This window comes from Pipistrellus hanaki (assembly GCF_964339955.1).
Source record: "Pipistrellus hanaki genome assembly, chromosome: 5".
Taxonomy (NCBI): Eukaryota; Metazoa; Chordata; class Mammalia; order Chiroptera; family Vespertilionidae; genus Pipistrellus; species Pipistrellus hanaki.
In genome coordinates, this window is record NC_140507.1 from 84,148,272 (window position 1) to 84,175,004 (window position 26,733).

General features: G+C 43.3%; 1 protein-coding gene across 4 annotated transcripts in view; it reads left to right on the forward strand.

Moving 5' to 3' along the window:
• Nucleotides 1-24,052, forward strand: part of XPO7 (exportin 7) — an 85,221-nt gene extending 61,169 nt beyond the window's left edge. For all 4 annotated transcript variants that reach the window (XM_084883790.1, XM_084883792.1, XM_084883789.1 and 1 more), the window contains exons 10-28: nt 340-486; nt 1,270-1,442; nt 3,561-3,754; nt 4,189-4,294; nt 6,297-6,432; nt 6,928-7,001; nt 8,142-8,222; nt 9,339-9,402; nt 9,735-9,843; nt 10,756-10,862; nt 14,131-14,219; nt 14,980-15,087; nt 17,578-17,660; nt 17,899-18,113; nt 18,324-18,462; nt 19,897-20,057; nt 20,769-20,867; nt 21,285-21,412; nt 22,484-24,052. In XM_084883790.1, coding sequence (XP_084739916.1) covers nt 340-486; nt 1,270-1,442; nt 3,561-3,754; nt 4,189-4,294; nt 6,297-6,432; nt 6,928-7,001; nt 8,142-8,222; nt 9,339-9,402; nt 9,735-9,843; nt 10,756-10,862; nt 14,131-14,219; nt 14,980-15,087; nt 17,578-17,660; nt 17,899-18,113; nt 18,324-18,462; nt 19,897-20,057; nt 20,769-20,867; nt 21,285-21,412; nt 22,484-22,577 — 2,307 coding nt within the window. In that variant the 3' untranslated portion in view covers nt 22,578-24,052. The remainder of the gene's footprint in view (nt 1-339; nt 487-1,269; nt 1,443-3,560; nt 3,755-4,188; nt 4,295-6,296; nt 6,433-6,927; nt 7,002-8,141; nt 8,223-9,338; nt 9,403-9,734; nt 9,844-10,755; nt 10,863-14,130; nt 14,220-14,979; nt 15,088-17,577; nt 17,661-17,898; nt 18,114-18,323; nt 18,463-19,896; nt 20,058-20,768; nt 20,868-21,284; nt 21,413-22,483) is intronic.
• The last annotated feature ends 2,681 nt before the right edge of the window (nt 24,053-26,733 follow it).

The following is a 26,733-nucleotide window of genomic DNA, read 5'->3' on the forward strand; positions in this document are numbered from 1 at the left end:
TAGATCATGGGTTTTTTTGTTTGTTTTGTTTTGTTTTTGCCATTTATCAGCTTTACAACTTTAGGCCCATAGTGTGATCCTTCTGGGTTTCAGTTTCAGACTCTTTCAATTGAGGCTAATGCCACAAGGTGATTACTATGAACACATGAGATAAGCAAAGTACCCACCCTTTTTAAAAAAATTATTTTTAAACATTATACAGATGTGTCCTTCTGAATGATGGCTCCAATCTTACACGTTTAAGTAGATTGCCCCCCTCCCCTGATGCCATCCCAAATGTCATTCAGAAGTATAGTGAGTCACATTTTACATTTTATTTTCCTCCTGTGCTGTCACCAGAGTTTATCAGACCCAAACAATTACCATGAGTTTTGCAGACTACTGGCCCGACTGAAGAGTAACTATCAACTGGGAGAATTAGTAAAGGTGGAAAACTACCCTGAGGTCATCCGATTGATAGCTAACTTCACCGTGACCAGCTTACAGGTTTGTCTTTGATAGCTTGGCTCTTTCTTCCTAAACATTGGAACCTCTCCTCTTGCTCACTGGTTTTAGCCTTCTAAGAATATTCTTTTTTTTTCCCCCCTTGGCAAAAGTGAATTATAAATACATGTAAGGTAACCTTGCAGAGTAATTACTATGGTAGTCTACTCATGTGTATTACAAAAGTGCAAGGAGTATTGGGAGAAGAACATATGAGAATTACAAGGCAAAGAGAATCCCTTCAGAATCACACACACACACACACACACACACAGACACACACACACCCAATAGGCAAGAGTGAACAGGGAACTAGACAAGAGAGTAAAGACAGAGTGAATGCCCTCACTTTCTTATTCATGTAGCATAGGGCTCTGGCTCTCAAACGTATGGCTTGCATCAAAATCATCTGAGAAGCTTAGTGAAAAAGACAGGTGCTCGGATCTTACCCCACAATTTCTGGTTCACTAGGTTCCGGGTGGAGGCCTGGTGTCTCTATTTCTAACATGCTCTCTAAGTGATTCTCATGCATACTAATGTGTGAGAACCACTTGTGCAAGGTTTTCCTTGCGGCAAGGTTTACTCACCCAGCATAGAACAGCTCTTCTCAGTAGGTGCATAGTCTCTGAAATACTAATAAACACATTATACCAATTGCCATACACAGAACAAAGCCCATAAAAGATTCTTATCTTAAGTCTTTATTCTTTCTGTCAAGTAGCATGGGACTAATGTATTGTGTACAGAAATAAGAAGTATGCCTCCTGCTCTTTTGGTTTTTCTTAGCACTGGGAATTTGCCCCAAATAGCGTGCACTATCTCCTGAGCCTATGGCAGCGTCTGGCAGCCTCTGTGCCATATGTGAAAGCCACAGAGCCCCACATGCTGGAAACGTATACTCCTGAAGTCACCAAAGCCTACATCACATCCCGTTTGGAGTCTGTGCACATCATACTGAGGTAAGGACATTGGGGCAGCCTTCCCCCTGTTAGCCTGGCGTTGGACTTGCCAGAGATCAGACACCCCATTGGCAAAAAAATGTATTGGATGGAAGTCTTATTGGAGCTGATACTGTTAGTGGTCATTCTTTTATGTCAGCAGAATACCATAAAATCTGAAAGAATAGTCTTTAACATCCTGTCCTATTATTGCCATCGGTAGCAATATCTTTAAATACAAAATATGTTTGTCCTTGCCACTGATTTTTCTTAAATAGGAGAGAGACATTTATAGACTATAGATTATAAGAATTATATTGTGTGTAAGTTATAGGTGCTTAATGTGAACTACTAAAATACTAAAAAGATAAAAGGGATTACACAATCCAGTGTTGACTAGAGGAAATAAGAATTCTAGGCAACTGATCACTGATTGTATTACATTTACACATGTTTCTGTCTACCCTGTCAAATGTTCCAGAAACTTATAGCTAAAGGAAAGTCAGAGCCCTGCACAAATGACTGTGTGAAGTTATTTGATTTAGGTATCTTTCTTGCATGTGGTTGGGGTTGTGTTGTTTTCCTCACAGTTTTGGAGGCTAGAAGTCAGATCCAGGTGCCAGCAGGCTGTTTCTGGTGAGGTCTTTCTCCTGGGCCTGCAGATGACCAGCTTCTCTGTGTGTCTTCACAGGGCGTGTGTGTATGTGTGTGTGCGTGTGTGTGTGTACAAATATGTATGTTATAAGGACACCAGTCCTATTGCACTAGAGTCCCACCTTTAAGACCTCTAACATTTTTTGAGGTATAATTGACATAAAGCTTTCTATTACTTTCAGGTGTACAACATATATATAGCAAGATGATCACAATAAGTCAGGTTAACATCCATTACTATACATAGTTAAAATATTTTTTTTCTTGTGATGAGAACTTTTAGGACTACTCTTGTATATTTTTCATTGGCTATTTCTGAGGAGAATTTACTTGGACTATGAAGATCTTGGTTTTTTAAGTTGGATTTTTAATTTGCTTAGAGTCGAATGCATTTAATTGTCATAACAGTTCATGGTCTTAACTGATTATGACTTTGAATCATTTCAGAATTTGAGTATTTTTGAAGTCCACTGGGAAATGTTAATTAGCTGCTTAGTTTCTGTTCTTGAGGAGTCAGCTGATGTCTGTGAGACCATGTGGGGGAGTGGTTACATGGGTGGGCTCTGGGCCCAGAGAGCTAGTTAATGGCTGTGTACTCTTGGGCAAGGTTATTATAGGGATTAGTTACTATGTCTTCTGGCCCACTGTGTGGACCACAGTAAACACACAACTATGAACTGCTAGTGGTAGTGGTAGTGGTAGTGGTAGTGGTAGTGGTAGTGGTAGAGCTAGAGCTGCTGCTGCTGCTGGGTGGTCATTCTGTGATATAACAGTAGACAGAGAGCTTGTAATATGACAGGATTTTCAAATTTATGAACTAGTAGAGAAGGCAAAGCCTGGTATAAATCCACAGGGTCCCATCTATAATTCTGAAATCCAAGATGTGAAAACTAAATTTTCTCATAAGTTTGGCACCAAAATCGATTTGATGGCAAAACGTGACATGCACTGATATGAGACCCTTTATGGTCTTTTTAAATTTTACTTGGTGTGACTATTCATAATATTTATATATTCTGCTATAGGAATATTGTATTTTCCACACCTCAGAGCCCATTGAGGGTTCATATTATATGGTAGAAGTACCATATTGTCTCCCCAAAACCTCAAGATTTCTGAATTCCAAAACACATCTGGTCACAATGGCCTCACTCAGGAGATAGGATACTTATCCCAAAGTCTATTAAGGTCGAGAACAAATGAGAGGCTAAGAGGCCGGAGCTCCTGGGATGGAGAAACATAGGAATGAGAGGATCAGGGCCAACAAATCCAGATTGAAAGATTGGACACCAACAAGCAAAATATCCCTCAGGGAGTCTGGTGCTTAGGTTGAAGGTTTCTGCCTCCCAATTTTTTTATATTCCTTCTTTGATTAAAAGTAGTGTTGGGATATGGGCCTCTGCTGTTGGAAACAGTGGGTAAATGAAGAGGAAGGAGCTGCTAGTATGGGGAACTCATTAGGCATATTTCTTCCCTTGGGAGTAGAGATGGACTGGAAGATCCTCTGGAGGATACAGGTCTGGTCCAGCAGCAGTTGGACCAGCTGTCTACAATCGGGCGCTGCGAATACGAGAAGACATGTGCGCTCCTCGTGCAGTTGTTTGACCAGTCGGCTCAGTCCTTTCAGGAGCTGCTGCAGAGTGCCAGCGCAAGCCCAATGGATATTGCTGTGCAGGAGGGTGAGTGGACAGTGGACCGGGCCTGTAGGAGGTGATGTCGGTACCCTTTCACTCATTGCCACCTCTGTCCTCCCTTTCCCTCAGAAGCATTCTTCCCTCATCAGCTTCCTCTGTGCATGCAAAGGAGTGTTTGTTAAATGCCACAGGGGACTAGGGAAGAGTAACTAAAATCATTTGCAGTGGAGGTTCTGCACTCTAAAAATAGTGACCTTGTCTGGTAGGGGAAACTTGGTTTGCTGGTGAATTTTCCCCTTGCCAGCACCCTTACCAGAGCAGAGTAGTAGCTGTACTCTATTAGCAAAGTAAGGCTTTGTGGCTTCTCCATGGTGTTCTTAAGATAAAGGAAGCTCCTAATGAGAAGTGATCCTCCCGGTGAGGGATTTCTTCATGAAATTATTACTGGAGGTGACATTAATGGTTTTCTCCTGTTGCAGGAAGGCTGACATGGCTGGTTTACATCATCGGGGCCGTGATTGGTGGCCGGGTCTCTTTTGCCAGCACTGATGAGCAGGATGCTATGGATGGTGAGCTTGTCTGTCGGTAAGTGCTCCCTCGGGGCTTCCTGTTTCCCTGCTGCGACCCACCCTCACCCACAACCCCTTTGGGTTCTGAAGCCACAGGAACATGCTTCTGTCAATGCTTTCTCCCTATTAATGGAATATAATCTCATGAGAACGAAGGACTGCTCCAGGTCCAGTTTCAAACCTTTTATACGTACAGCAAGAACTCTGACTACCAACCTTACTTTATTTTATTTATTTTTTTTCCCCAACCTTACTTTAATTTGGCAAGGAATTGGTGGATACAGAATTAGGAAAATTGGACTGAGGAGTTGCTTTTAGTCCTGTTTAAGGACAATACCTGGAAGTTAATAAAAGGTGGACTGCTTTTGCCGTACCAGAGCAAGTCTAATAGAAAACTGTGGTTCTTCCAGTATCCTCCAAAGACAGAATTATATACTTTCTTCAGCCTTTCAGATCTCTTGACCATATACGTCTCCACCTACAGGTCTTCAGGTTATTTTGTATCTGTGTGATTCTTATGTTACTAACCCCCATAAATAAGCATTTAGTGATTTCTAAAAATTTACCATAGAAATAAAATGGTGGGCTATTGACCACCCTACAGCAGAGGTTCTCAAACCTTGAGGACCTCAGAGAGCCTTTGTTTAATGTGAGATACATCTGTCAGTGTTGATCGTATTAGATATAAAACAGAACATTTTTATAATTCATTTTAAAGAGGCAATAAGCCAAATTACATCTCTATATAAATAATACTTTTTAAAACTTTTTCCAAAAAAATTTTTTTTAAAAAAACTAATGAAAAGAGTGGCTTTGTTCTAATGCCTGGCATAGAAGTCAGCTGGGTTCTCAGACCTGCTTCTGCCTTCAGTCTTGTGATCCCATGGTCTTGTAGCCCTGGGAAACCACACTGCCCCCTCCTGTGAGAATTTGAGGGAAAGGACAAACAGTGTGGTAGGGTTTTTATGAAAACAGTTTTGTGACCTTTTAGAGAACTGCTACCCTGAAGGGTTCTAAACTTTATGGTGAGTCTTTAGAGATAAACACATTTTAAAGGGGTGCCTTAGAATTTATTGCTCCCCAGATATTTTAATCCGTAATCCTTATTCACATTCTGAAAATCCCCATTTGTCTCTTTCTACCCCCATTTTGTCTGTCAGATGATCACTTCACAGCTTGACACACTGGCATTTTTTGACGAGTCGAGCAAAGGTTTACTAAGGATGACATAACACCTCTTTGAGTTTGCAGCCCGGTGTGATACTGTGTGTGCCACAATGTAAACTGAGTTTAGACAGTCTCTTCTCTACCAGTTCTAGTTGCGTGTTGCTGCACAATGGCTGAATCTAATTCACTCATGCCATGTCACACATAGTTTGTTACCTATCCTCACAATAGCAGAGTGTCAGATGACTCACTTGTAATAACATCATTCGTATTCATTCACATTCATGCACTTGCATTCCGGTATGCTTTCTTTGTGGGGATGGGTCCAGGGAGAAGGGACGATCACAGGTAGCATATCTGCTTTTGGTCCCTGGAAGTGTTGCCACCTGTGACCATTGTCCTTCATGTGTCTTTCTTGGCTCTGTGAGAAAAACGATGAGAACCATTGGCTTCATCTAGTCTCCCTCGTTTTTATAAATGAGGAACAGGGACTCAAAATAAATTGCTTTACTCAAGGTTTCACAGAAGTTTCAAGGAAAACCATTAATGAAAGATGGGCTCCCACCCCCGCATCCCCTGGCCCCAGTATCGTTAAGCTGATTACAAGTTCTGCCTCAATCTACAGTCTCAGCGGACTGGAACTTTTAAACATCTCACTAGTCATTCATATTATTCCTTGGCTGTGGTTCCTGTGGGGCAGATTCCTCAGTCCCTTCCGAGCACTCAGAGCCTGCGGAGAATGCCTTTCAGATAGAATGGGGAGGAGAGGAGATTTGTCCGACTCTTTCTAGAAAGTCTAAAGAGACTGGGATATCCTGCTGTTGAGAGAACCATTGCTCTTCTTCTTCTAGGGTGCTCCAGCTGATGAACCTAACAGATTCTCGCTTGGCTCAGGCGGGCAACGAGAAGCTAGAGCTGGCCATGCTGAGCTTTTTTGAACAGTTTCGTAAGATCTACATTGGGGACCAGGTGCAAAAATCCTCGAAGGTAACAGACTCTCTGTTGGCTCCATTGGTTCTCCCTTCTGTTTGTGGAATTGCTGTTCAAGGAAACAGCTGCTAACAGTTCCGACAGTCTCCAGGTTTTATGTATCAGGAACAGTCCGGCTGTCTCCTCTTAGTTTATAGAATTTTGGGAGACTCATCCAAGAATGGGCCCGTTTCCCTAGTGCTCCATGTACTTAACAAATACCAGAATTGTCAGTCTCAGTCTCTGTTCATGAACTGATGTGTAGAACAGCAGAAGGTGTCACAGTTTGTTTTGTTTTTTGTAAATTCAGCTTTTGAAGGGACGATAAGATAATCCAACACCTACCCAGTATTAGTAATACTTAGAGCCTAGCTTTTCAGTAAAGGCTTCTTCAGCATTGTTGGCCATTCTTCTCCCCACGTCTTACCCCTTGAAGGAGGATGTAACAGTACTGGGATGTGATTTTTCTAATCCATATTTTCTGGTTACTTTCTCTTCTCAACACAACACCAGCTGTACCGCCGCCTCTCAGAAGTTCTGGGCTTGAATGACGAGACCATGGTCCTAAGCGTCTTCATAGGAAAAATGTAAGTGTTCTGGCTTGCCATCAGCAAGAGTCCCTTGCAATCCTGTTGCAACTGTAAAATGTGATCTTGGCATTGTGCTGCCAGTGCCTTGGTATTCCAGCATTGATCGTTTGCGTCAGAAAACTGTGCATTTTGAGTGTGTGACAAGCTGTGCTTAGAGATATGGCCCGGCCCCAGAGCATTCCAGGCTTGTACAGGCAAGGATTTAATTTTGTTCATGTGCAATCGCATCCAAAGCCTCTGGAATCACAGGTGAAACCCTGTTGTGGCATTAGCAAAACGGCCCTCCCTCCGCAGTGATTGGTGCTCAGCCTGCACTCCATCACCCTGTGCCAGGGGTGCCCGGAGTGGGCACTTGCCTCCTGGTGCTGATTTTCACTAGGCGGCCCCCTGGGAGGAGAGCCCCACTTAAAACAGGCTCGTTCCTCTCAAGCATCACACCCTTTGAGAGTCTCAGACTCTCCAAAATCTGGTGCTATTGTTTGACTTGCCTTCAAAGTTGGAAGGAAGAAAGCTCCTAATTGGCCCTTTTGTTGTTGTTGTTTTTAAGTTGTGCCCTTTGTTTGCATTTCCCCTCTTTAGGAGCTTAATTTATCAAAGCGCACATTGGAGCCAACTTACCAGGGCCGTGTGCAAAGTGACATTTTGCCTCCTTCCAACCATCCCAATCCTAAACACTCATTTCCATGAGCTGGTTGATAATTTAAGATGAAAAAGGCAAAGGGGGTCTACAGGACTCTGCCAGCCAAGAATCCAGAAGCAAGGGCTACTAGAATTCTGCAGCTGACAGTGGATGGTGCAGGTGCAGAATTGCATACGTCTGCATGTTATCACTGCCGCAGAAATCTCTTACCCTTGCTGCAGAAATCAGCCCTGGAGTGCCCCAGAATTCCAAGGGCCTGGGTATGGGCCAGTGTAGCTTTGGAACCAAGTAGTGAAGATTATCTGAAGGATAATTTTTCTAGTCAACCAAATGTAAGTACGGAGATTTTATACCCATTTTTTGTGGTTGTGATGTCTGTGAATTGGTGATGCAGATGTGTGGTGATTCGTGATGGGTGATTTTCTAATCCCAACCCTCAAGGAAAGCAGGCAAATCAAAAGTGTGTCCTGTGTTGTTTTTTTCTTTTTGTCCTCCAGCATCACCAACCTCAAGTACTGGGGCCGCTGTGAACCAATCACCTCCAAGACACTACAGCTTCTCAATGACCTCTCCATTGGATATCCTTTTCTGAGCCAGCTTCTGCACCCCGCAGGGACTGTGGGGTGTGCCCTCCTAGAAATCATGGAGGGATGTTTCTACTTCAATTTAGCTTTATGGGTATTTAAATGTCTTCCATTCTAGGAGCCAAAAGCAGTGCCCACACAGAATCCAGGAATAATTCCAGGCCCCAGAAATGAGGCAACCCACAAGCTGATAGTTTACTACAGATTTATCCCTGGCTATCTCTAGAAGCAGCCTGATTACAAGCTTCACAGTAAAAGCAGCGGCTCTGCTTCCTCTCCACTTGGACTAGGTCTGCTGCAAAGTTGGAACCGCTCTGAGACAGCCTCTCACAAGCCAGAATCTGCAAGAAAAGTAAACCTTAAAAATATTGAGTGACTTTTCTCAATTCTCCAAAAGATTATACACCGAGTGGCCAGATTATTATGATCTCTGAACACATATATACACACACTAAGTCTGGCCACTCAGTGTGTGTCTATATCTATATATCTATAGATAGATAGATAGATAGATAGATAGATATTTTAGAGGCCTGGTGCATGAATTCGTGCATGGGTGGGGCCCAGCCAGCCTGGCCAGGGGGAGGGGACATTGGCATTGGCTGGTCTGCCTGCTGATTGAACTCCTAGTCGAGGGGACAATTTGCATATTAGCCTTTTATTATATAGGATATACACTGAGTGGCCAAATTATTATGCATTCAGAGATCATAAAATCTGTGTATATAGCTAGTACCCTCCTAAGTGCATAGGAGAGAAAGTTAATTCACTACACACAGTGGACCCCTTAGGCAGGGCTTTAGGGCTTAATTATCTCTTAGAAGCCGCTTAGAGAAAAGCTGCTCTAGGATGTTTATGGTTCTTGGAAACTGCTGGGTTTTATCTATTTTCTTACTGATAAGAGCTTGATATGGGTGTTCTCATTGCTCAGTTAAACACTGCTTAGAAGAGTACCTACACATTCCCCCCCCTTTTGATAGTGTTATGCTAAGTGGTTAAGAAAAATAATATCTGGATATGGAACTGTACTTAGGATAAAGTAGTTTCATTCTGCATTCAAGATTCTTGGTTTGCATCCCACTTTCCTTGACCTTGTCCTTTTGCCTGCACATACAGTAGCGTAAGGAAACTAGTGAAGCTGAGTGCGGTACAGTTCATGCTGAACAATCACACGGTGAGTGGTCCTAGCCCTCTTCCTGCTCCTCTCAGCCAGACTGCTCCCAACCCCCAGCACTGCAGCTTAGTCTTAACTGTCATCACAGCTGCTCTCTGTGCTCCAGAGGTCTGCGTTATGGTGAATCCGCCAGCTGTTACTCATACCAAGATAAATTAGTTGTAGGTAACAATAACAAATCAAAAAATAAATTCTTAATATCCATCATATCCTTAAGGAATGATGATGTAGCCATTAGCTTGAAAGGGATCAGTAGTTCTAAAATTACTGACTTGCATTCTGCCTCTAACCCATGTTTTTATCACTTTCACTTGTTTTCTCTTTCTCAATAGAGTGAGCACTTTTCATTTTTGGGCATTAACAATCAGTCCAACCTGACAGACATGCGGTGTCGGACTACCTTCTACACAGCACTTGGGCGTCTCCTCATGGTGGATTTAGGTACTGCAGTAAATCTTAGACACAAAGTAATCTGACATTGTTGTAAATTTTCACTTGAGGATAGAAAACGAGGTGTGGGATCGGTCTTTTCTGTTGTTTCAAACAAAACTATCTGAAATAATAGTCTGAGAGTACATAACACTATCAGGGTCCCTATACCTGAAAGAGAATAGCAACATGCATCTGAAATTTTCAGCTGATGTGCAGTGATTTTAAAATACCGTATTTCTCATCTGTAAAATATGGAATTGGGAATTGAGATTCCTAAATGCTTCTTGTCGGTCATATAACCCTGTCCACCCCACATAGGGCTGCAACACAGCCTTTTATTTCCGGTTCATTAGCACATATGAACCCGGAGGGCATACACGCCTTTCTAGCTCTGGCTGTGATATTACAGTTAGGGATCAACTAATAACTGAAGCAGAATGGCATCGTCATAATTTTGAGCTATTTAAATTTAATCCCACTACAATGACATTAAAGATTTTTTTTTAGGTTTGTGAAAGGTTACTAAAAAAGAGAGAACTGAATAAAGCCTCTACACACACCTGTTTCAAGCTTGAGTCTCATGTAGTTCTCACACAACAGACTCAGTTCTCTCTCAGCTGACTATAGTTCTCACTTAAGGAAAAACAGATAAATACCAGAGTGCCTTATACACATAAATATGAATTTCTGATATTGTAACTCATTATGGAAAAAAATTGAACATATTTGGACAAGATAATTTCAGCCATTTTCTAGCTTAAAATTTGTTTCTATATATATATACATTTTATTCTGAAATTACTACTGATTAGGGTCATAAAGGGCCCCTGATTTATCCTTGGACCTGCTCTCTCATTTTCTATGCCTATGCAGCTCTGAGTTGTGTGTGTTGGGGTCACATCCTGCTTGTTTCCCTTACAGGAGAGGATGAAGATCAGTATGAGCAGTTCATGCTGCCACTCACAGCAGCGTTTGAGGCAGTGGCCCAGATGTTTAGCACCAATAGTTTCAATGAGCAAGAGGCAAAGGTGAGTCCTTCACCCACTGACTGGTCAGCTTCTGGTTGAGGGAGTCCCTGATAGAGACTGAATTAGCTTAACAACACAGCAAATAGTGCTGATCCCTGAATTTTCCAGAGTTAGCTTCTTATTTAACCTCAACTCCTGAAATAGAAGGGCCAGTATAGATTTATCAACTACATTTACATTACAGCATATTCTGAAGCAGCAATTAGGATGGATTTTTTATCTTAAATTTTTCAATGTATGAGCATGAAGTTAATTTTATGTTTTTTATTGCCTTGTTAATTTTTGTATCTTTAGTTCATGTCTCTTTTTCATTTTTAATACTAATTGGTACTTCTTTTTTTTTCTATCAGTCCTGCCAGAGCTTAGTTTTATTAGTCTTTGTATTGTTTTTACTTTGCTTTAGCTCTATTTTACCCATGTTTTGTATTTCGTTCATTTCTACTTTTAATCCTTATTTTCGTATATTTTTGTTGAGGAGATGCTATTCTAACTTCTTAACTTTAGCCCTTCTTTCATAATGTAACCATTTAAGACTGTAAGTGTCCCTCTAGGTATATTACTCAAGAAGTTTGGGGGGGAGGGAAGGCTTTTATGTGTGTGTGTGAGTGTGTGTGTGTGTATCTCGGAGAGGGAGAGAGAGGGAGAGAGAAACATCAGTGATAAGAGAGAATTATTGATTGGCTGCCTCCTGTACACCTCACACTGGGGATCAAGCCACAACCCAGGCATGTGCCCAGACCAGGAATCAACCCATGGCCTCCTAGTTCATAGGTTGGTTGATGCTCAACTACTGAGCCACACCAGCTGGGCCAGAAGTTGTTTAATTGTGGTTAAAAAAACAACCACCACCACATAAAATATGAAATTTATAGTGTGACCTAGTGGTCATATTTAAGTGTACCATAGTAATTTCAGTGGTATTAAGTATGTTCATACTATTGTGAAACAGGTCTGCAGAATCTACAAGTTTTGAAATGTAACATTTTTATTATCGTTAAGTCTTGTATTTTCTAATTTCCATTAAGATTTCTTAGATACATGAGTCATTTAGAAGGGTTTATGAATTTCCTTATATATGGAATTTTTAAAGTTACTCTTAGTTATTGATTCCTGGCCCTCAAAATTATCATTTTTATTTATTTTTAATTTATTCTTTTTTACTCCTCACTGAGGATATGTCCATTGATTTTTAGAGAGAAGAAAGGCGGGGAGAGAGAGAGAGAGAGAAACGTATATGTGAGAGAGAAATACGCCCCAACCGGGGATTGAACCAGAAATCTTTCAGTGTATGGGACAATGCTCCCACCAATCCAACCACACCAGCCAAGGCAAAATTGTCATTTTTAGATTTTTGCTTCCCTTGTGCTTTTACTCTGTGCACATCAGCTCTCCTTACTTACAGCTCTCTGTACCAAAACCAGCAGACACCGTGCTATTAATAGGTGTAGGACGTTTTGTAGTGTCATAATGACATTGAGGCTGAATTCTAGATGCCAGGTTTTACCTGACATTCTAAAATTCTCCTTTTTTATCTTTAGAAGGCCTCTTTATTTTCTATCTCCAAGTTAGCAGGGACATCAGAGAGCAACACCACTTGGTCCACCTCTCCTTTTTACGTCAGTATTTTAGGATCTGAGATTGGTACCATTCAAAGCTAAGTTAGTCCAGCTGGTTTGGCTCAGTGGATAGAGCGGACTAAAGGGTCCTGGGTTCAGTTCCAGTTAAGGGCACATGCTTGGGTTGAGAGCTCGGTCTCCAGTAGGGGGCATGCAGAAGGCGGCTGATCAATGATTCTCTCTCAATCATTCATGTTTCTGACTCTTTCCTTCTCCCTTCCTCTCTGAAATCAATTTAAAAAAAAATTTTTTTTTTAAAGTTAAGTTAGTGTAGGACATATCAATAATGTAGAGTGACAATCTGCTAGCACCAAATATAACAGGGATATCAGAAAACATCAGCCCTTTCCACATCATACTAGTTCTGTACAAAGCAAGTAAAGTTCATGAAAGAACCATCTGGCCTTGAACTACAACTGTTGTTACACCCAATGTAACAAGTCCTTTAGACTGGCCGTGTCTTAGACTTGAACATTGAGCCCACAGTATCAGTTTAGGAATAGAACCGCTTGCTTAAAGCAGACTGTCAGCAGAAGTACAGTCATTTTTAACAAATGAGACAGGATACCCAAATGTGCTACCTCCTTGAACCTGCTGGTGCCGATTAGCTTTTAAGATCAGTCTTTCTGCTGTTCAGTAAAGGTCCATTGAGAAAGGCAGCATTGGGCTTGGAGTCTCGGTGCTGTGAGTCCCAATCCTGGCCCTCTTGCCACGTAGCAGCGTGTACGTGGCTGCAGGCGAGTTATTTGACCCCTGAGCCTCAGTCTTTCTGAAAAAGTACAGTGTAGTGCTTTTTGGCTCCAAGATCTGACACACGAGTCTTATTTCCAGGGACCATGGGCCTCCTCTGTCTTCTCCTGGCAGGTCTGCATTTGAGGGGCAGAGGCGCTGCTGGCGTTGTTGTGTCAGTAGATGTGGTACCAGACCTTCAGAATATGGAACTCTTCTGCCTGTTTTTCCTTTTTCCGTGTTTACGTGATTTATCACATTAATGTCTTACAACTCCATCAGCCTCTGTTTTTGCTGTGATGAGCCTGGGACCATCCGTTTTCATAGTACAACAGGTTCTAAACCTAACCTTCCCAGGGGAAGGGTATCATTCTAGTATGGAAGAGATGGGTTCCGAATATTTGGGAAGAAATGTTTGTTTGTTTCTTTCTTTGAATTTATTGAGGTGACTTTGATTTGCAAAACCATATAGGTCTCAAGTGTACAACTCAATAAAGCATCATCTGCACACTGCATCGTGCCCCCTCCATCCCCATCCCCCACCTTTGACCACCTCCACCTAGCCTCCATCTCTCTTTCCTTATGTGTAATCCATTCACCTTCTTTCATCCAATCCCCCCTCCCCTCTTGACAACTGTCTGTCTGTTCCATGTGTCCATGCCACTGTTTCTGTGTTGTTTGTCAGTTTATTTTTGTTCATTAGATTCCATGTATGAGTGAAATCATATGTCTTACTCTGACTGGCTTACTTCACTTAGCATAATATCCAGGTTCATCCATGCTGCCTCAAAAGGTAAGATTTCTGGGAAGGAGTGTTTTTTGAAAGATGGAAGAAGTCGATTACAGATAATGTGAAGTTCCCATCAGGTGGCTATAGGTTTGCTTTTTCATTGCTTTTAACATATTTTTGCCTTCTTCTACAGCGAACTCTAGTTGGCCTGGTAAGAGACCTGAGAGGGATAGCTTTTGCCTTCAATGCCAAGACCAGTTTCATGATGCTGTTTGAATGGATGTATCCTAACTCGTGTCACAGCTGCCCTAACTGACATTTGAATGAGTGATGGGGTATGGGGAAGGAGGCAGGGGGAGGAGTAGGGAGGTAAAGGAGGTGAAGAGTTACCCAGAAGACCTGCCATAACTGTGTCTGAAGCTGCCGTTCCAGTGTGGCTTAATGACATAACATAGTCTGCTCGGGCACTGAGGTCGGGAAATGAATCGGTGGTTCCCCAGCTTTTCTCGGAGTCCCAGATATAAATGGCTGAGGAACTGTCCCACTGTGGAATTTTTGCACATGAATTTTGCCACACTTAGGAAAGAGAGACATTTCAACCAACTAAAAAAAGACAGCTTCAGGAATTATAAAGTCTAACCGTACTGACTTCATAATTTGAACAAATGACAAAACAGAGTTTCTCCAAAGTTTTGTAACAGAAACAGCTGATTCCCTATCGAACCACAAGTGGTTAGAGAATACATAGCATGAAATGCATTGTGCTCTTCAGAAGAAAGGAGAGGAGAAGGAAAGAGTCAGAAACATGAACAATGAGAGAGAATCATTGATCAGCCGCCTCCTGCTGTGTTATTAGATGCCTGTTACCAGTTAAAGGACACACAATCACGTTAGGACCTGCTGGTTAGAAAGACTAAGATTAGCACAGCAAGAGACAGGAAGTTAGGAGCTTTAGTCTGACAATCTATGCTTGGCCACAGCTGAGAAATCATTTTAAATTCATTTCGGAATTCAGAATTCTTCCTTAGCTTTTCACTTACAGATACCCATCCTACATGCCAATTCTTCAGCGGGCAATTGAGCTGTGGTACCATGATCCAGCCTGCACCACACCTGTGCTCAAGCTGATGGCTGAATTAGTTCATAACAGGTAAGGAGGAGGAAGATTTTTTAAGGGCAAAACCGCCCTTTTATCCGGGAGAGTCCTAAGAGGATTTGTTTTTTCTAGTGTTTTCAGCAGATCTAGTGGAAGATGATAAGGTTCACTGCTATCAAAATTTGAAAACTTCTAAAAGTTTACGGGTATATGTTTTCGTTTGTTTAGAAGAAAGGTATCCCAGCCATACAAAGCCATGGCTGCTTGCAGGAAATAAGTGACTTTAAAAAAAATCTCACTGTACACATTCTTATGAGAAGTGAATTTGGCATCCAGGATTCTGACTTCTCTGCCCACACATACAAGTTAACATTTGGAAATGATGCCATGCCATCAAGTTTCATGGAGACAGTGAAGAGTGATACGGGGCATATTAGAACACCCTTTTTTTTTTTTTTCTCCACCCTTTTTTTTTTTAAGTGTGTATTTTTATTGATTTCAGAGGGAGAGGGAGATAGAAACATCAATGATGAGACAGAACCATTGATCAGCTACCTCCTGCTGGCCCTCTCCTGGCAGGAGGTAGCTGATCAATGATTCTGGCATGTGCCCTGACCAGGAATCAATCCTGACCTCCTGGTTCATACCACTGAGCCACATAGGTCAGGCAGAACACCCTTTCTTACAAAAGGTATTTGTTAAGCAGATTATAGCTGGATCAGTAAAGATTTACTTTAAAAGAAAGTGAGAACAAATTCCCAAATACCAGATAGTTAGATTTGCCCAATGATTTAGGGATGGAGAAAAAGAAAAATCCAGCCCTAACCAGTTTGGCTCAGTGGATAGAGCGTCGGCCTGGGGACTCAAGAGTCCCAGGTTCGATTCTGGTCAAGAGCATGTACCTTGGTTGCAGGCACATCCCCAGTAGGGGGTGTGCAGCAGGCAGCTGTTCGATGTTTCTCACTCATCAATGTTTCTAACTCTCTATCCCTCTCCCTCCCTTTCTGTAAAAAATCAATAAAACATTAAAAAAAGAAAGAAAGAAAGACAGAGCACTTTGACTCAACTAAAATTTCAGATCTGTGGATCTGCCTCTTGTGGCACCCCTGAGAGAATAATTTTAAAACTACCTTGGTGAGGGAGTCTGTAATATTCAGAGAGGATGTTGCCTCCCATGCAGCTTATAGTTAAGAATTATTCACTTTCTACTCTTTGCCAGGCAATTTCCTAAGCTATTGTGCCAGCCAAACCTTAGGTGTTACATTCTGGGGAGAGACAGACAGTAAAACAAGCATGGACAGTCATTTCAAACAGTGGAAAGGCTAGGGAAAAAATAAGGTACAAAAGAAAGGAATTGAAGGAGAGGGGGTAAGAGAAGGTGATGTTTAAGTTGGGTTCTGAATGACAAGAAAAATTCTGGGTGCCCTGCAGAGAGAGGGCAAGAGCAGAAAACAACTGCAGAAGTCTTGAGAAGGGGGAGCTTGCTGGGCCTTGGACAGAAAAATGCCACTGGAGTGAGCATGTGAATGGGGAAGCCCTGGTAGGCAGAGTCAAGCAAGGGGCAGAAGCTGATCTAACAGGACCTGACCCCGCAGTAGTGAAGAGTGGGCATGTGTTCTCATGACAGTGGAAAGCTGCTGAAGTATTGTGAGCAGGGAATTAAAGTGACCTCATTTATATTACTTAAAGGTACATTCTAACTACTGCATCAAGAATGGACTGTCAGGGGCAAGAGTGGCAGTAGAGGGCCATAGAAGTGGAAGGATTCAGGGCATCTTGTAGAGCGAAATCTTGATGGGGTCAGTCCGGGAGGGGAGGAGAGGATTAAGAAGGACTCCTGGGGGTGAGACTTTACAATTAGAGTCAGTGAAACTCTAGAGTCAGTGAAACTCACTGAAAGGGAGGGCAAACCAATGAAGAGTTGCTCTGGTCTAGAGAACAGTCGGGAACTCAAAGCTCGGGTTGTTTTGAAATGTTTGCCTTCCTGCCTGATTTATGTAAGAGCAGTCCCAGTCCCTTTGCATTTGTCTTCTTAAAAAGTATAACGATGCGCGTGCCCTCCCTACATCTACCTTTATAGTTCCACCGAAGCTATAAAGGTAAATGTAGGTTAATGTCTTAAGGCTGTGAGTTAGACATTCTGGGGGGAGACAGACAATAAAACAAGTATGGACAGTCACTTCAGACAGTGGAAATGCCTATGAAAGAAACAAGGCACTAAAGCCAAGAAGTGATGGTGGTAGAAGCTCTGCTTTCATCAAACAAAACAATTTTGAGAGAGTAATTTTATCTGCTGCCTCATGTTTTTGTTTCCTTAAAATGTTTTTTATTTGAGCAGCAGAACTTGAATCTAACATGTTGGTCTTCAAGATAAAAGCTATCTCACTAGTTAAATATCTCTGATCAAATTGGTTACTTTACATAAGGATAGGGAATCTGCATATCTCAGTACAAAAAGAATCACCGAGGTCCTCAGATTAGAGCCTGGGGACCCAGCCTTCGGCAGCATACCTCTGACTTTCTGTCCTTTGTGTTCTCGCCCAGATCCCAGCGGCTCCAGTTTGATGTCTCTTCCCCCAATGGCATCTTACTCTTCAGAGAAACTAGCAAGATGATCACGATGTATGGTACGTGCTTTAGAGGAGCCCAGCCCGCATGACTTCAGCTCCATCCTGGTTGCTGCAAGTGGGTCTCAGGCCAGCTCTGGCCGTAACCGGGACAGCACTGCCTTGTGTGCTGTGTCGCTCAGTGTTTGTATTACAGTGCCAGCTGGCACCGGGACCTTTGGAGCAGGAGGACTGAGTTGGTATATAAACTACCAATTGTAACTCGGTTAAATAAGTACATATTCACATGTCTACTCAGGCAATCGCATCCTGACACTAGGAGAAGTCCCAAAGGACCAGGTCTATGCACTGAAGCTCAAGGGCATCTCCATCTGCTTCTCCATGCTGAAGGCTGCTCTCAGCGGGAGTTACGTCAACTTTGGAGTCTTTCGTCTCTATGGAGACGATGCTCTGGACAACGCTCTCCAGACCTTCATCAAGCTGCTCCTCTCCATTCCCCACAGTGATCTCCTGGTAAGCCTTCAGCTGCCTGGGCAGGCCCGATCCCTCAGGGCAGTCTTCTCTTGGCCTCAGACTGTGCTTGAACCATTCTCTGCAGAACTCTAAGCCAGTTCTAACTTTTGTATTCCCACCTGAAGGGACTGGGCTCTTTTATTTAGGCTCTTGCTCCCCACGAGCTATGCTCAGCACCTGGGCTGATTTTTGTGTCCTGTTCTCCCACAGGATTACCCCAAGCTCAGCCAGTCCTACTACTCACTACTGGAAGTCCTGACGCAGGACCACATGAACTTCATTGCAAGCCTGGAACCTCACGTCATCATGTACATTCTCTCCTCCATTTCTGAAGGACTTACTGCACTTGGTAAGCACCTGAGTGGTAGTCTAGTTTCTACCACTTAACAGAAAGGGGATCTTGCCCAGGTATCCAAAGGATCACTCTTTCAGGAGTTGGCCCATCAACAGAGCACATGACTCCTGGGTACATACTCATCCAGCAAATACTTGCTGATCCCCTCCTAAGGACCAGCGCCTGGCAGGCACTGTGGATACAGTGACTAATAACACGTGGTCCCTGCACCTTAGGAGCTTTTTATCTGAGGATGAAACAGTCACAACACCTGTTCCCTTGCCCGGGACAGTAGTGGGAAGGAGAAGCGCTATGGGAGCTCTCAGGAAGGCACCGCTAAACTCCTGGGTTCAGGTGGGGTCAAGGAAAGCTGACGAAAGAACTGGTATCAAAGCATAAACCTGAAAGCCGAACAGGTGTTACCAGGTTAGAGGGGAGGCTTCCTAGCAGCAGGGACCACAAGTACCGGCACGTAGAGGCAAGAAAGAGCCAGAAGTCCAGATGTCTGTACATCCGTGCAGGAGAGAATGAAAAGGCATGAAGCTGCAGAGAGACAGGCGGGGGCACATTTGGGGCTCAAAAGAGGCCTTCAGCCATATCAGGGCCTTGGATTATTAGGCTGAGCAAAGCAAATGGAAGATTAAATCAACTGCACAGTAATCCTGATACATTGCTGATGCATAGTCTGACGTTTTGGTTGTCAGTCAGGGGCACAGCCATATCTAGGGCAGTCAGCCAGGGCAGCACACCTGCTTTGGAAGGCTTTCCTATAGCTTCTTAAGAATGGAGGGGCCTCTGCATAGACAGAAACAGCATGGTTTACTCTTGTAAGAGTTCATCCTCGCCAGGCCAGCGCTCGGTCCACAGGCTGTGCTGCAGTGTCGTCGTTGTGAAACACACAGCGGAGTCTGCAGCCCACTAGCAGACTGCAGGTGCTGATAGGCTGCACTATGCTGGGTTTAACCCCACCCCCAGGTCCCTCCTGGTGTGAGCTCACAGCCCCGGCTTCTTGGCTTCTAATCACTAGCAGTGTGATCTCCAAACCTCGATTACTCATTTGTAAAGTAGAATGCCTATCTCCTGGGTTCTTGAGAGGACAGATTAGAGAGAATACCTAAAGTGTCCTTAGCACAATAGAAGTACTTGCTACATGTCAACCATTTGTTTTTTATGAAGCAGAAGACATGCATCCATACTACATTGAGCCAATAATTTCAATAATATTTATGTATTATCACACACTCACTTTCAAATTTAGAATTTGACCTATGTTAAGGGTAAGAGGTTAACAAAAAGCATCCCAACCCATGGCCTTGGCTGAACTGGTCACGGCTTCCAGTCTGACTGGGTACCCCTGGGGTCTCAATTAAGGGCAGTCATGCTTGCCCAAGTCCCCATCAGCAGCTCAGTGTCCCTGCTCTGTCCTACCCTGGCCCCTCTTCCTTCTAGACACCATGGTATGCACAGGCTGCTGCTCCTGCCTGGACCACATTGTGACGTACCTCTTCAAGCAGCTGTCGCGTAGCAACAAGAAGAGGACAGCACCCCTGAACCAGGAGAGTGACCGCTTTCTGCACATCATGCAGCAGCATCCAGAGATGATCCAGCAGGTAAGGACAGGAGGGTTTGCGGGCAGCACGAGGTGTCCCCCAGGGGAAGAACCTCTCTTCAAGACAGGGGAGGCCAAGCAAGATAATGAGTCTGATAGCTCCCCAGACTGCTGCTGCCCGGGTGAAGTTTTGCCTTAGAATTGCGATAGGTTCTGAGTGGGCAAACTAGTCATTGGATATAGAAGTTCCAGTGTCACAGCAACCCTGTGCTTTGGGCCTGTCCCAGGACAGTGCCTTGCCCCCCTTGGCTGTGCATGGCGCATGAGTTATCAGCTTGCACCTGTAATTTGTTCTCCCGTATCTCGTCTTGGTCTACATTGTTCTCTAAGGAAGCAGTAAAATAATGCACATCCCGTCACATTCCCAAAAATGTTACAAAGCTCTCTCCGCTGAGATAAATGCAAGGAGCTATACTGCAGAATCATTTTGCACCATAATCATTTTCTTGACTGATGCCATTTTCCACAAGTCAGGGTGAACTGGGAAGGTTCATTTTAAAATGAATTAGCAAACCACTTTAAAGAACGGGAAAGGAAATGTCTTAAAAGAAAAACTTACCTTGTAATAGAAGACTAAAATGAAGTTGCATAAAATATTTGTCTGGTTTACCCTAGACAGAAAAGGCATCCACCCTAATAAACTCCTCTGTTTGGGATCTAATTAGTTTGGATAGCGAGCACTGGGTCACTGCCTCCGTTTCTCCATTTTCAGATGTTGTCAACGGTGCTGAACATCATCATCTTTGAAGACTGCAGGAACCAGTGGTCTATGTCCCGACCCCTTCTTGGCTTGATACTGCTTAATGAAAAGGTAAGCGAGCCCCCTCCCTGACGCCCGGGGGCAGGGGGAGGGGCACGCTCTCAGGACACTGGGAGCAGCACAGAAAAGCCACAATGAGAAACTCGTGCTTTGAACAACACATAATCACCAGCACATGGGCAGGTCAGACAAAAATAAAAATGAACAAGTGTTACAAGGGGAGAACATACTTGGAGATAAGAGTACCAGCTCTTCCACGAACAAGCATAAGTCGAGAGTCCCATTAAGGAACAGGTGATTAAGTGAGATAAAGATATATTATCCTGCAAGAGCGTGCTTGAAATTAAAAAAAAAAAAAAAGTTATCCAGTTTTAGTAGATATTCCATCCTTCGACCCTGCAAATGATGGAGGGCTGATCTGCTCTTCCGTCTTCTCTCCTCACCCTGCCTGCCCCACTCCTCCCCCAGTATTTCTCTGACCTGAGGAGCAGCATCGTGAATAGTCAGCCCCCAGAGAAGCAGCAGGCTATGCATCTGTGTTTTGAAAACCTGATGGAAGGCATAGAGCGGAATCTTCTAACGAAAAACAGAGACAGGTGAGTTGAGTGCGGAGGGCCCTGCCAAGAAATCCTGCCGACTTGTTTCAAATCCCTCGTCTTTAGAGGCCATTTAGGCAGTGCTGTCCAATGGGAAAGCAAGGCACATGCGCAGTTTTTTGGGTTGTATGTTTGTATTGATTTTAGAGAGAGAGGAAGGAAAAGGGAGAAACATAAATCAGAGAGAAGTATGGATCGGCTGCCTCCTGCAATCCCCCTATTGGCATTGAGCCCACAAAGAGCAGACAACCAGGGCACGTGCCCTAACCAGGAATTGAACCGGTGACTTCTCAGGACATGCAGGCAACTGAGCTACACTGGCTGGACCCGCATAAGTAGTTTTAAATTTTCTAGTAGCCACATTAAAAAAAGTAAAATACAAAATGTATCAAAAAGGTTGTCAAGGTGTATTTTATACTTACCATGGCATCTCAATTCAGATGCTAAAGTTTCATCAGAAATATGATTTAGATTTAGATTTCATAAAATTTACAGGTGACAGTGTAGATTCCCCATACTGAAGTTGTTCCAAGCGCATGTAGAAATTCTCCCAATATTGAATTGAGATTTTTCTAAATTAAACTTTAAAGTTTATTTTACTTTAACTTAAAATACAGCATTTTCATTTCATTTCATTTGAATCGGTTCCTCAGTGGCACTGGGCATAATTCAGGTGTTCAGCGGCACATGTAGCTAGTGCCTATCATATGGACAGCATAGCTCGAGGCCATTGGTCTCTTAGGCATTAAGAAATGAAATGGCTTCCTCCTCATCCTTTGTGAAGGTTGCTTCCTGCCTGTTAGTGAGGTTCCTTTGTGCTGCCCTGAACCCACAGTGGCCCTCAGCCCCGTGCAAGGAGCAGATCTGTAGACCTGCCCTGAAGGTGCCAGTAGAAGGGGCACAAACTAACCACCTTTCCCTGAGTCTTAAGTCTGATATTTCCTGACCTTAGAAACACAACCCATCAGTTCATAGCTCTGCCTCTGAGCAGCCACTTGTCTGCCAGAAACCGTGAGGCCAAGACCGTTCCCTTTCACCTCACTCCCCCAACCTCCGTGCACCCTGTCGTAGGTTCACCCAGAACCTGTCCGCATTCCGTCGGGAAGTGAACGACTCGATGAAGAATTCCACTTACGGCGTGAACAGCAATGACATGATGAGCTGACACCTCCTCGGACTCTACCTACACAGAGCAGCGTCCTTTTGGTCTGGCCCCGAGGGGCAAACAATTACAAGGGAGAGGGCCTGGCTGATCCCTGCTCCCTCCTCCAAGGGTGTGGGAAAATGGCAAAGGTCAGCTCGCTGTTCCCCAGGGAATGGGGTGTGAGTGCACTCACTAGGGGGCAGGTCGCTGCTGGTTCTTGGGGACGGGGTGGGAAGGGTGGTGGGAGGAGATAGACACAGATATGTGAGACTCCAGCCCCCTCCTGGGGCCACCCAAAGGCGAGGAACCCCCAGTGTCCTGCCACAACCTGCCTTGTAAAAACATGTACATTTTTTCATAACATTTTGAACAAGGTTTATATTGACTCAAGTTTAAAAAAAAAGTGTGACTGAAAAATTTTTACAGAGTCTAGTGCACCAATGCTGATGTGAGGGGTTGTGTATGCGAGTGAGGAAAAATGTGTATTCTGGTGGCCTGAAGCTTTACTGAAGAGGATGTGTGGACATGCAGAGATATATTTAGTGACAGTGTAGAGAGGCAAAAAAAGGTAAAAATTCCAAATGTATATTTTTTCTTATTGCCCTTTCCTTGCCCCCCCAATTATCACTTCCTGTTACTGTGTCACCCTTGTTATTAGGAACTCTAAGCCATGCGGAGCACCACCCTCCCCCAACCACCGCTGCTGCCCCAGGTCCCCGTCTGTCTCCCACTGTGCTGCCACTCCAGCTAAAAGTGTTCGGTGTTCTGAGCTTCATCCTGTTTCCCACTTTGCTTACCCTCATCCTCAGACAGATGCCTCTTGCTTCTAAAAGTCGGATGTGAGTCTATGACTAGGGTTCCTGGTCTCTGTCCAGGTGGAGACCAGAGAGAGATTGAGCCAGTTGCTCTCCTGCGGAGCGATGTGGAGGAGTCCACCAGAGACCCAACTGCGTGTGGCCAACAACTTCCGGTCTTCCCCAGCCCTTGCGGCAGTGTGTGTGGGTGTGTGCGTGTGGATATTTATATGTGTACCCTGCACTCGTGAATGTATGAACTGGAGGGAGTAACCAAGTGGAGGGGTTCTTAATAACAAGGTCTGCCTAGCATGAAGTATTTAACATTCTCCCATCCCCTTAAAAATATACATTTTTATAAAATGAAAACCATAATAAAAGTTTTGAATATTTAAAAAGAATTTAACCTACAGAGGAAAATGAATGGAGAAAGCTATTTGCCTTGTACTTTTTCCACAATTATTGCTGCTAGTTGTACACATCTCTAGTTCAGCTCTTGCCCATAGGACACTCATCAATTAGGTGTTATTTTCTCTCCTCTACCCCCAGAAACAAACGTATTAATTTTTTCTTCCTTCTCCTCTGGCGACTGTTTGGTGAATCCTTTCTTGCGTGATCAGGTTGCAGATAGACTTGTAAGGGTGTTTGCTGCATACAGTGTAAGCATTGTGACCGCCAATAAACTTCAATGGTTTCTACTGACCCGGTGTCAGCAATCACGTCTAGTGTTTCTACAGGAACGTCTCCCTCTCAACACATGAAGAGGTCTGAAACTTGCATTCTTAAAAGCCAGACTTCTCTCACTGCACTAAGTCTGACTTAGTTTCTTCCACGATTATGATTGGTTTGGTTGATACACACATACACACATAATCCATTCAATCTACAGTAAAGTATGTACATCTTTTAATAACTTTTGAACACGTTTATATTGACTCAAGGTTAAAAACAAAAGGTGTGACTAAAACATGTTTCCAGTCGGGTGTGCCAGTCCGCAATTGAGGTTACAAATGTGTGTGAGGGAAAAGTGTATATTAGCACATCCATGCTATTGTCCACAACTATAAAAGTGAAGCCACTCTCTACTAGTTTCCAGGTGACAGCATGGCAACCAGCAGAGAAGTAATAATTTCAGAAAGCCCGGTTTGTTACTGTTGTGACATCTCCTCTAATGTGGATTAGCTCCGAGAAGTTCAAGGATAAAGTGTCAGCTCCTAAAATACTTGGCCGACCTCCTGGGCCAGAATTATCAAATGAAGGTCGCTGTAGTGAACAGGGACCACTTCTCGTCCCCATACTATGAAGTACCTCGGTGTGAGGGGACATAATTGCTGGAACATTAGAAAGTATTAAAAGTACAGATAGGAGGTGTGCTTGATACAGATTTACATCCAAGAAATCAGACTCTTAGAGTACCGCTCTTGCCCACCTTATCCAGATGTACCTTTGTCTGCTGTCTGCTGGGTAACTTGGTGCTAAGTTATTTCAAAGGAAAAAAAAAAAAAAAGTACCCTAATGGCTAGAAGGCAAATTGAAGTGATCTTCATAGACAAGTCTTTTCCTAAACCTGATATAATCTCTCTATATAATCTCTCTATATAAAAGTCTACACAACTGTGATGATTGGTTAACTGGCTACTATGACGTGAACTGATCACCAGGGGGCAGATGCTTAATGCAGTGTGCTCCCATAGCCAACCTGCAGCCAGCCAACCTCCCATGGTCCCCCCTTCTTGCCAGCTGGCCCCCAGGTTTGACTCAGTGGATAGAGCATCTGCCTGCGGACTGAGAGATCATGGGTTCGATTCCGGTCAAAGGCATGTACCTTGGTTGCAGGCACATCCCCAAGAGGTGTTCAAGAGGCAGCTGATCAATGTTTCTCTCTCATTGATGTTTCTAACTCTATCCCTCTCTCCCGTCCTCTCTGTAAAAAATCTATAAAATATTAAAAAAAAAAAAAAAAAGATGGCCCTGATCACCACCCATGCATGAATTCGTGCTCCAGGCCTCTAGTAGAAATATAAAATGGCCAGGCTCCGCTAATATGTAAAACATTCCAGCCACATTGCTTCAGCACCCTGGATTCTAATTCTGTAGTGAATAAGAAAAAGTAACTTTCACAGGTAGCTGAAGACTACCCACACCAACTATCCTGAGATGCTAGTTGATAACAAAACCACAGACCCTTCCCTTCCACAAAAACTATTTCAGAAAACTCATCCGAGGTGGTGATCTCAGTGCAACCTGAGTGCAGTCTAGTCACGACAAAATGCCATAGATAAAATCCCCCTCAATCACATCAGTTTTTAAACAGTGAAGCTGTTCCTTGCTTAATTGACAATTACAACAGGGCAACCCCAAACAGCCTTTTTTTCTGGTCAGCAGTTTCTTCTTTCAACCTAATAAATGTGAAAGCCAGTTCTCTTTTTTAAAATATATGTTTTGATTTTTCTAGAGGGATAGGTAGAATGAAATAGCATTGAAAGAGAAATATTGATTAGTTGCCTCCTGCACACCCCTTACTGGGGATCGAGCCTGAGATCCAGGCAAGTGCTCTGACTTGGAATTAAACCAGCAACCTCTTTAAACTTTAATTCCCACAAGAAATTATGTCGAGGTTTTATTCTGAGGAAAAATATCCTCAAGTGAAGATTAACTACCCCAAATAAAAGAATAGCTAGTAGAAAATGTTTAAAAAGTTTGTTTCTAAGCTGTCCTGGGCTCTATGATTATCCAGTCCAGTGCTTTAGACTGTTCCCTAACAAATTAGACCTCTGACAAAATACCTAAAGTCTTTACTGAAGATTACTGTAGCATGTATGTGTACGTATGTATTTGTTTTGTTGGCTCTGCTATTCCCACTAAAGTATAAATAAGACAGGGATTTGACCCAGGATCAGATTTTAGGTTTTTCAATTTTAAGGAGTAGGGACTTTATACCAAGTGTCAACTTTCCAATGACAAATGACAGCCTACTAAGAAATAATATTTACATTCTGCAGACATGAAGTTAAGTTTTTTATCCCAAGTGAAAAAAAAAAAATGTTCTTATGAAATTTTAACCAAGTGCATAAACAGGCTACCTTCCAAAATATTTCTGGTCATTGGGTAATATAAATCGAATCTAGAGAGCCAAAACACTTGCCCAAGTGCCAAGACAACAAGAGAAGCCTGCAAACGCCATAAGTCTTAAACAGCCTTGGAAAATGTAAATAGTTATAACCACTCACCAGCCATAATTAATACAACTGCAAATTAGGACCTAAATAATGTCTATGGATGCTTGCCTCTAACCAGACCCGGGTCCATTACACCTGCTTGGGTTTCTTAAGAGACCCTGGAATCCACTGGTCAGCCCCGTGGTGCATTTCAGGTGTAGTGGG